Raw genomic sequence first — 11,355 nt, 5'->3', positions numbered from 1 at the left:
TATATTATGTTGAATTTATTCAGATGAATAGAAAGTGATGTAAAAGTGATGTTTTAACAATAATAATTAATAACAAAAATCCTTAAGTGTTAACTAATGTCTAATAATGAATATTTAAGTGTATTTATGTCATATAAAAAAGTTATATTATATTCATTAATTATAATTAAGTCGATGGTTTGCTGAATTTTTTTTCTGCTTTACCTTTAGTCCGTGTCAAGGGAATTTAAATTATAAATTTTGAAATTCTTAGTTCAATTTCATATAGATTCTCATTTGTGGTCAAAAAATCGGTTTTTGAATGTTATTAATCTCATTAATGTTTATTATTATTAATAATAATATTTTAAGTTAAGTAAATACCTATACATTTTATATTTTTAGTGCGGAAGTGTCCTTTTAGATCAGCAATTGCATTCTAGTGAATAAAAATAAAACTTTTGTACAATATTATGTATTATTCCAGTAGAGGGCAATGCATATTTATCAAACCTTTTCTATATTAAAACCTAAAAGCAGTAATATTAAATCTATATTAACTAAAAATAAATTTGGATCTCATTGTAGTCGTTGAATTTTCTCAACTTTTACAAGATACAATAAATAGTTGTAAATAAGATAAGCAATAATGACGTATACGAAAAATGCTATACCATGAAATGTATATAGGTATAAATGCAATATACTTACATTCATTCAGATTTACATAGCATTAATCTTATGCATAATAGATTTTTTAACCTTCATATAGATGATCTTAATGTGATTTAGAGCCTATGGTTCATTGTAAGAAAATTAAAGATTTTATATTTTTTCCGACACTGTTTACCGTATTGTCATATTTTTGGGGGGAAAAAAAAAAAAGATGCAAAACTATATGGCACGTGTAATTTGGTTATGGCAAACAGGGTCATTCTGAAGAGGGGTTCTAGGTATAGGGAGATACATTGCCCCCTCCCCCGAATACCACAACAAGAATAGTAGTCGTCACTTGGTCAGTCTGACTTATCTTAGTATTAATAGACTTTGCTCTAATTACCGAAGAAAAATTGTACGTAAAATGTAATATATTAAGTATAATGCGAACCAAATAAGCTATACAGAACGAAATTTCGAATTATCGAATATGCGGCTTTGGGACTGATGGCTGTGATCATAATAGCATTGATTCAAGGCCGTACTCAAACCGGTTTTCTCGGGTCGTTTGTCCGGGGCCCAACCCTAATCTTATTTTTGAGGAGCCCGGGCTTATAAAAAAACAACTTTTAAACCATGACTGGTCCAGACCTACAAAAAAATTTTATTTTTAACGAGCCCATGCTGGATTGGTCAATTGGTCAAATAAGCAAAAATAATCAGAAAAACTGGAAATAACCATTTTTTTTAAAAATTACTGAAAAAAGCAAAAAAAGGCACTTTCAAATTTCAAAATTGTACGTGTTATAACTTGACATACACTTCTATAGCACTCTGATACATTTTAAGTCAATCCATAAAAATAAGCAAATGCTTTAAAGTATGTATTGTATACATTATTTTATGTTGTACATAAATTACTTTACATAATATATAGGTACACATATTATAATTTGGTACACAATGGTGTTGTGATTTTATTAGGTAAAAAGGGATCGGAGCGCAATCGTGCTGCAATTTTTTTGCGCAATCGTGGTGTAATTAATCGGGTCAAAAAATGAAAAATTACGCAATCTATTTGCACCGGTACTTTGTATGTTAAAATATGCTCCGAGTATTTATAATCATTAATATTAGTATTACCACGTAACCAGGGGTGTATGGTACGTATACGTGGGTATATGCCGTATACCCGTCAGTAGATTTTCGATTTTCGGCATATACCTAATGTAAAATATTATTTTATCGTTATACGCCTCTAAAATAACTCGAAAACCAATAAAAAAAAAAAAAAATTATTAAAAAATTCATAGGAAAAAATTGTTATGAACTACTAGTATGAAGTTTAATAAAATATTTATCTGTTGAAGATTACAGTGTACCCTTTGATTAATGTATTTTATAGTTAATTTTTTAGTGAATAACATTGAATAAAATAATATGGCGTATGGACAGTCGTCCATGGTTCTTAAACCTACATCGTGCAATTTATAACGTGCGATAAATGTATATCTTGTGGTGTTATATTTTATAGTATTAATATAAGTTATAAGCAGGGCTCGGGAATTAAAGAATTTGCTTATTTTTGTGGATTGATTTAAAATGTATCAGAGTGCTATAGAAGTGTATGTCAAGTTATAACACGTACAATTATGAAATTTGAAAGTGCCTTTTTCAGCAATTTTTCAAAAAAATGGTTATTTCCAGTTTTTCTGATTATTTTTGCTTATTTGACCAATTTTTTTACGTTTTTATAGTTTTCTCCTGCATAGTCAATTTTGATAGAATTAAAATTAAAAGTAATTTTTATCTTATCTACGTTGTCACCGTTCAAGGCATCGTTGTAGGGTTAACAAAGATATTCTAACGCTAAAAATAGAACCTAGTGTTATACGTCAGAATAATCAAGAACAGAGAGAACAGTTTACATTTTATTTTTCAGAAAAATCCCTTAGAAAATCCATAAGAACCTTTAAGTCTTGAAAGTGAAAATTTATTTTGATTTTGTCTGATTTTTTAGTTAGAATTTTATAGTTTTTTTTTTTCAATAAATATTTTTGCTTAATTTTCAATTTTTTAAATGCTTATTTTAGTGCTTATAATGATGCTTTTAAGCGGTTATTTTAATGATTTTAAGTGCTATAAGTCTCAAGCCCTGGTAATAAGCATATATAAAGGATTAATTTATCGAATTTAGCAAAAAAAAAAAATTGTCGAACGAAGGTTTAACATTTTTTCGGGATTAATATTCATGGTTTTTTAGTGCGTATACCCAATTATATATTTACCAATATACCATTGCACGTAATCGTTTATTTTCGAGTTCATTTCTAATCTATTAGCATAACTGAGTATTAATATAATATAGTGTAAATAATAATACTGAAGAAATAATTGCTTATATACTACTTTTTTTTCAAAAAAACTTTTGAAATGTTTACATTTTTTGCGAAAGTGAACGAAAAATAAAAAGGTACCATCTATCAAACTTATTTGTTCAATCATAGGCGTGCGCACGGGGCGAGCCCTGGCTTGACCAGAATTTTTTTGGAGGCATAGTAAAATTTAAACATATCATACTAAAATGTCTATATATATTTTAATATGTTCGTGGAAACCAATTAATTGTATTTATATCATTTGATTTTAAAGAATTTAAAGTTTTACTTTTAACTTCAAAAATATATGTCTAAAAATTAGCAATATAATACTTAATTCTATGCATAGGTGGTACTAGACCCTCTTGGTAAGGGGGGGGGGGCAGGAAATACTTTAAGTAAAATATTAACACTATTTTGTCTAAATCTTTAGACTAGCAATAATATAAAAAAAGTATTTTATTGATAACTATTTTAACTTATTTCAAATAAGATTACTTTGTAAAATTAATAATACACTTACAAATATCTGCATCTATATTATTCTATCTTATACATTTTTAAAATAATAACTTACCACAATTTACCTGTAATGGTTTTTGTATGAAAAAGTCCAAAAAAACTCAAGAATACTAAATAAAATACACACTTCACATCAAAGTATAAAATCATACAAAACGTTTGTGATACAGATAATAATAAAGTAATAATATTGGTTCATGATTTGTCAATTGATAAAAATAAACTATGATAATATTGAAAATTTTGGTGCAAAAAATCTTATCAGCATATTTACATGAATGGCTCCCATGGTTGTAGATAATATTATTACATACAACCATGCACACTCCAAATAAGCATTTAATATGAGGGGTTACCAACCAATATTTGATATGTATAGGGGGTGTAAGAACTCGCAAGGGGCAGCCGCCCACCTTGCCACTTCCGTAGTACCGCCTATAATTCTATGTATAGATATAAATACTACATTGTTTTTTATTTAAAACAGAATCTACTATGTTGAAGTATTAGAAAAAAATTAGGTATACTGTCTAAGTATTGCGGCATTAATTGTATTCAGGCTCGACTGGAAGTTGAAGTCTACGCACGTTATGTGTTCAATTTGTAATATTATATTACGTTGTTTAGTTCAAGAGATTAGTCGGAAATCCGAACCTAGCATTACATCAACTAATCTAAATTCTAGTTATGTTTTTGTAATCTATACTGAAAATAACAAAATTAATATAACTAACCATTAACTGCTTAATTAATATTTCTTTGAATAGAAATATGATTCTGATGTAGAAAATTAATTTATAGATTTTAAAACATAAGCAATTTTTATTTATTTTTTTTTTTGATTCTGAGATGTTGATAACATAATTTATTGAATTTGTACGGTGTAATTATAAATTTTTATAACCCGTTCAACCCAGAGATCGTTTAAGTGGTTTGCATGTTGATTAAGAGAAAATAAGTTTGTAGGTTTTAAGAAAAAAAACTACGTTTTTCTGCGTCAGATAAGACAATCCTTGATGAGGTACGAAGTGCGGGGATTATGTTTGTTTCTTGATTAAGTAGTATCTGTGACCATTTATAAGTCACTTTGATGAATATTTGACAAAAAATTGAGTTAATAAGAATTTACACGAAAAAGTTGCAGAGGGGTTAACACTACTTTAGTTAGCTTATTTAATGTTTTTTTTATCAGAGGAATTTCTGTGGGTTTGCTAAGTATGTTTGGCGTTATGTTTTTGTTAAATGAATGATATGGACTGAGGCAGGCCACTGTGACTATTTGAGATTGACGCGATGGTTGAGTATGCCTTTGCGGCGTCTGTAATAATTTAGTGCATTGTTCGGCAAATCTTCAGCTATTTGGTCCGAGTAATTGTTCCAGTTTGGTTTAACTTTGATTATTGAATTATTTTAACGATAAAATTGCAATGGAGTGTTTATATTAATTTTAATTGGGTAATGGTCAGAGTTTAATTCAGGGAGAGGTTCCTGTGTAATATTGTACGGAACTGATTTGATTACTAAAATGTCATGTATCTGGTCAGTTAGACAAACGCAAAATGGTGTAAGTATTGTACACGTCGTATTAGACATGTATTTTTGGAGCTTGTTTCCGTTCAGATTTACGACTCGACACCCCCATTTATATGTTTTGAATTTAAATCATCAGCCATTATAACATTATTGTTTAATTTCATTACTTTGTCGTAATCAGCGATGTGCATCGTGCGACTTGGACGTTGATAAGCGCTGGTGATTAAGGTAGATATATCAACACTCCTGTAGCTTTTATAATTGAAGGTTATATATGGGTATATGTTGTATATTAAGTTAGGTTTTTATTGGGCAATTTTTGTAATTACAGAATAGATTAAATATATTTTGCTAAAATTGTTAAATTATTTTTTTTATTTTTTTTTATTCAAGATTTTATCAAAAATATATGCTTTTTTGTTGTTGTTTCCACTTGTTGTACACGTTCTTAGGAATTTTATTCATACTATATAATTTCTCAATAAAACTATTTCGTAATTGATCGTCTACCAACTTGGAATCCATTAAAGTTTTAAGAAATGTACCAACAAAGTACTTGTTTCTAAAAACAAATGCTTCTAAAACGACTCGCATTATTTGACCAGTAGATTTAAATGAATCAAGTACTTTGACAATATCGGCTTCATGACGATTCTGTAATGCAATACAATAATATTTTTAATCAAATAATTTAAATAATAATTTCTAAATATGTTGTCTTTAATAATGCTACTTCGTAGGTTTACTTTAGATTTCAGATTCCCTGTTTATGAGACTGAGAATTAAACAGACGCGGATTCAAGGTGCTCCGTAAAAAAAAAACAAGTAAATTCCTAGTTTAAAAATATAAATTTTGCTTACGAGACTTTATAACATTTAGATCAAAATTAATATCCTATACATAATTTCTTAAAATTTTAGTTACATTGCCAATTTCTGTCACAACAGCAAAAATAATTTTTTCCTCTAATAATTATAGCGTATATTTATATAATTTTAAGTGCGATAAAATCCCAACCCTGGCTATGACTGTAACATCTGAACGTTATGTGAAAATGTTGAACAACTAGTTGCTAGCGAAATTTAAGCGATTTGGAGTACGTCTACGAACTATGGTTTCAAATAAACAAAATTGTGCAACCAGCCATACAGTGCGTATTTCTAGCATTTATTTCTATTTGTTCTTAGAAAAAATATTTCCGAATCGTGTGATTTCTAGCAATGATGATATTACCTGATCACCACATTCTCCTGATTTAACACCACTTAAATTTTTTTTGCGAGGCTTTATGGAATCTATAGTATTCACTAATAAGCCACATACATTATTAGAGTTGGAAAAAATCATTAGACGGGAAATTACAGCCATCGATGTACATATCCTACGGAAAGTTAAAAAATAAAAAGATAACCGACTGTTTATAAAATTAGTTTTTTTATTGATAACAATTATATAAATATAATCTTTGTATTGAATAACATAAATGTGTTTCATTACTTTGTTTATAATACTTGACTTATAAACATCAATTAAAATTTATCAAAATACACTTCCCACCATATATTATATATATCATGACCACTTTATTGTGTAGTAATAACAAAAACTTATAGTAATACAGATAATTTTTTTATACCTCACGCCACACAGTGAATATAAGTATATTACTATGTCTATACAGACATAATCAAATTCACATTTGCTGAAACATCCCATTCTCTTTATTAATTTATCTAACAAGTATTATACTTTATTATTTCTTATAGGATTTATCATTTTCATATATTTTGTACTTTTATTAAAATTATTAACTTTAAGCTATTACAATAAAACAAAATGTATTATTTTGTTTAAATTATTCATTTCCAATGAGGAATAATTTTCTTATAACTAGAAATTTTTTACATTATTTTTTTTAGTTAAACAATTAATATTTTTTAATAAATACTAACTATATAATTTATACAATAGGGATATTTTTAAATTATTTATACTGTATTATTATGACAATCATTTTAACTTTTATATTATTTATAATATAAAAAAAAGAAGGTTTCAAAAATTTAAATTATCATAGAATATACAATTTTCACTTATTCATTAATGTTCTAATGTACAGATAATACTAGCTATTGTTTGATACGGCACCGGAAATATTAAAAAGAGAAGGGTAAATGTAGAAAAGACGCATGATATAACCATACATTTGCAACTCTAGAATTTTTTTTGACCATTGCACAAAAAAACAATAGGACGGTTTATCAATGTATCTATATATTAGAGACTCAATGAATAATTAAATATTTGATTAACGTCAAAAAAAAAAAAAAAATGTTTTATAGTTTAACTTAGTAAAATAATGCATTTTTTAATTTTAATTTTATTTTATGTAAGGATTTGTAATTTATAAAATAATAAATAACTAGAATTAAAGCCGAAATTTGTAGGTCAATAAAATATGCTTTTTAAATCATATCAATATAAATAAATTTACATTGTTATTTTGATCCTTAGTTTTGCATTTAAATTTAAATTAAATAAATTATGAATAATCTGGAAATTTACTTGACAATCATCATAGTCTTTAAACAGTCCCATAAAATCTTGTCCGTTATTTATTTTGGTAAGTTGGGCTTGTGCTTTATTGACATATTCAGTTTGTATATTACAACAAGACTCTGTTAGTTTGGGTTGCTAAAAATAATAGCTAATTAGTTATTAATATAACACAAAAAATCTGGCAATATAATATACACTAGATAATTACAACATTTGTATGGGCTGCTAAAGCAGCTGGTAAGTCATTAGGCAGTAGTTCAGTTAGTAAAGAGTAGAAAACTTTAGCAGTATCTACATTTGGTTTGTATGAGCTATACCATCTGCTATATTCTGACCACAAACCAATCTCTAAACAGCAATGGCGAAAAATTAATAAAGTAGCTTTGCACTTCAAGAAATCTTTATTTGTACTTGAACTACATAAAGTTTGATTAAATAATTCTTCTAATTTTACTGCAAATAAATAAAAAAAAAATATTAATAATAATTATGCTATAATAAACATTAAAAATAAATTAATACATTTTAATATGTGGGAATGGTAGGATTTTTTTTTTACAAAAGTAGTTATTAAAGACAATATCATTTTCCAATTGGCCTTTTGAGCATCTAGGGTGACTACATTATTAATCAAGGAATACAAAACATCTACATCAAGTTCATCCAAAATCTGAAATACAACAATGAAAATTATTTACTAGTGGTTATTTATAAATAAGAAATAATAATTGGATCAATGATTGCAGAAATGGCAAGAGCCACATATTTTTATGAAATTGAGATATTAGTTAAAACATATACTATTTATGGGTTTCTATGCTTTGAGTATAAAACAAGTCTTTATAAGTAATACTTTGTTTTATCAGATAAAATACGTATACTTTTTTACTAATATCTCAATTTCATAAAATATGTGACACAAACATTTCTGCAATCATCAATCAATTAAGAATTAATTAAAAATCAGGTACCATTAAAAGCATATTATGTACAGGATCTGGAGTTTTATATAACCTGTATTGTTCATATGCAACATCTAAATGGAAATCAATATCAGCCATTAACATGTTTTTCAGCACTACTTTGAATACTTTATGAATTGTTGATTTTATCAGAAAAGGTGAAAATTGAAGATTCTTTAAATAAACCCAAGTTTCAGGTTTTCTTAAAATCATTAAGCTAGACTGTTAAAAATAAAGACATAAAATTATATTTTATACTGTAGTATAAACTAGTACCTGTTTTAAAAATGTTTGAATGATACGTATATGTTGATCAAATTGATGATTAGGTTCTCCAGATAACAAAATTAATAGACTGGTTAATAAGTCAGTCAAAATTGTTTGATTTAGTTTATCATTTGATTCAGATATTATTAATAGAGTTTTAACTATATGATCAAGATCCCATTGGTAACTAAAGCAAAATAATTTATTTATTAAAACTTAAGTTATAATAATTTAAAACATACCCTACCAACCATTTAATAAATTCTGCAAAGTTAATGATCTGTTTTGTATGTAATAGCCATATTATTTCAATAGAATAATTATGTTCCTGAAATAATTTATGTTAAGATTTTGTAATAATTTGTTATCTATATATTACTTGAAGTGTTAAAAAAGTTTTTAATAGACTTAAACAGTTATCTTTAGTTATCTGTAATTCATTGATAAACTCATGCAATATATTTCTATCTTTTTCATCTAGTAACATACTCATATCTTTATTTCTCATAAATAATTGATTTAATTCTTCTGCATTTTTCAAAACAAACATCTTGCACCTAAAACAAGTATAAATAATTAACTATTTTATTATAATTAACTTAAGTTATTAAAATATAACCAATAATAAATACATGTTAAAAGAATATTTTGTAATTAAATTTGTTTGGTGTAATCAAATAAAAGAAATCCAGATTTAAAATGTTTATCCCAGTGATGCAATTGTAGAGGCAAGACAATATTTAACTTCTTGTTATTATTTGATGATAACAAAATTGACCACTCTTAAATATTATTTAATAGTTAAAATATTTTGAAATTGTATTTTATTCAAATTTTTCGTTGTTAAATTTAGATTAGTTTTTAAATACTCTTATTATATACACTTATATTAAATCTAAGATAATAATTACACATGAATACATTTATAATGAGCATACATTAAAATAAAAGGTAAACCAATTTTATTTTAATAAATTTAATTTAAAAAAATATGACAAAAACTATACAAATACAAGATATTAGATACTTAATTCAAGTTTTAATTGTTAAAATTTTAAAATTTTTAATTTAGCTAAGTAAGTTGCACTATTAAGCACGTTCCCACCTGTAAATTATCTTATTGTAAGTCTATAACATGATATCAAAATTAATTATTATACATGAACTTTTATAAAAAATTATATCAATTATTTATGATTTTTATTTAATTTTATGTGAAAATTAAGTTTATTTCTTTATTTAAATATATTTTATGTTCATAAATATTTTGCTTATTTATTTATAATAGTACCTACTTTTATAAGTATTTATAATATTGTACAGTACCTACAACACTAGATATAACAAAAAGCATTTATATATTATTATAGGTTAACAATATTAAGGTAAAATGGAATAAATCTGGCAATTGAATCATTATAATACAATTGTATCATAGTATATAGAAATACTATGCAAGTAATTATACAAATATGTCATGATGCAATGATAAAATCTACTTTAACAGAATAATATTATTGACTACAGGTATAAATCCCACTGTCATTCATTTTCTCAATTATGTTGGTCAACCTAATTAATAGATACAACAAATACATACAAATATAATTTTCATATTATGCTAAAACTATAAGACATAATAATATCACTACAAAGGATCTATTAACCTTACAGAATACTGTTACTATCAGGCTTTGCAGGGTGTTCAAACCTTACAGTTTAAATTCTATAGCAGAGAAACCGTCACAATACATAGTTTTATAAAAAAAAATACAAAATATAAATTTATATCCTTAATGTAAAGCAAAAATGTAAATACAAGAATTTATGAAAAATGATCAAGGCAATCTCTTCAAAGTTATTATTCGGTCAATTTACTCTACATGGTATTCAACCTGTTAATCTACTCTATATAGCCTTATAAATATATATATTTTAAAATGCATGATTGTTTCCAAGCAAAGAATATAATATTTATCATTTTTTTTCATAGCTAAAAGTAGATTTTGTTTTTCTTATAAACATTATACTTACTTCATGTATATAATATTTACAAAATATTCATAAAAATACTAAGCATAATAATGAATATAATACAAAATGCATAATAGATACAAAGAAAGGAGTTTGACACAGAACACATTAATAATCGATAATCACAAATCCATACTCAGCCGCTAACTGACAACAATTAATAATTCAATTTACTGCTCTGTTAAAATGTGGGCAGAAAAAAAACAAAAACTGTTCAAATATAGCTATATATTATCTATTGGAGGGTAAACTATAAATAATAATATTATCAATGGTCACATGTATTCAGTTATCATATCACAGAATATAATATGATAACAAGCAATAACAGTAAGTACATGATATAATTAACATTAATTATTATTATTATAATCATTATTTTATTTTCTAGTGACAATAAATTAACTTAACGGTTGTAACTCGAAACTATAGACAAAAAAAAAAAAAATGCATGAGTAACTCG

The 11,355-nt window shown here is 25.7% G+C and overlaps 1 protein-coding gene across 3 annotated transcripts; it reads right to left on the bottom strand.

Annotated features, from left to right (window-relative positions):
* Window positions 1-5,452: 5,452 nt before the first annotated feature.
* LOC112679609 lies at window positions 5,453-11,151 on the bottom strand. Of its 3 annotated transcripts, none has more exons than XM_025549481.1 (9): window positions 10,893-11,151; window positions 9,238-9,415; window positions 9,110-9,186; window positions 8,868-9,045; window positions 8,601-8,813; window positions 8,152-8,299; window positions 7,838-8,082; window positions 7,636-7,764; window positions 5,453-5,723 (listed from the first exon to the last, which is right to left on the bottom strand). In XM_025549481.1, exons 1-9 carry the CDS (start codon window positions 10,895-10,897, stop codon window positions 5,469-5,471), a joined length of 1,428 nt encoding a protein of 475 aa, XP_025405266.1. In that variant the 5' UTR covers window positions 10,898-11,151; the 3' UTR covers window positions 5,453-5,468. The 3 variants fall into 3 exon arrangements, with proteins under 3 accessions (XP_025405266.1, XP_025405267.1, XP_025405268.1); XM_025549482.1 differs by lacking the exon at window positions 10,893-11,151 and adding an exon at window positions 9,491-9,507; XM_025549483.1 differs by lacking the exon at window positions 5,453-5,723 and adding an exon at window positions 6,308-6,451.
* Between the last annotated feature and the right edge of the window lie 204 nt (window positions 11,152-11,355).

This window comes from Sipha flava, unplaced genomic scaffold, assembly GCF_003268045.1.
Source record: "Sipha flava isolate LNK unplaced genomic scaffold, YSA_version1 164_pilon_pilon, whole genome shotgun sequence".
Taxonomy (NCBI): domain Eukaryota; kingdom Metazoa; phylum Arthropoda; class Insecta; order Hemiptera; family Aphididae; genus Sipha; species Sipha flava.
This window is presented reverse-complemented; position numbering and strand designations above follow the sequence as displayed.

Coding starts and splice junctions, on each gene's coding strand:
- LOC112679609 (XM_025549481.1), bottom strand. Junction 8,300..8,600: donor TACATAATATGCTTTTAATG/GTACCTGATTTT, acceptor GTTGTATTTCAG/ATTTTGGATGAACTTGATGT. Junction 8,083..8,151: donor CCATTCCCACATATTAAAAT/GTATTAATTTAT, acceptor ATTTATTTGCAG/TAAAATTAGAAGAATTATTT.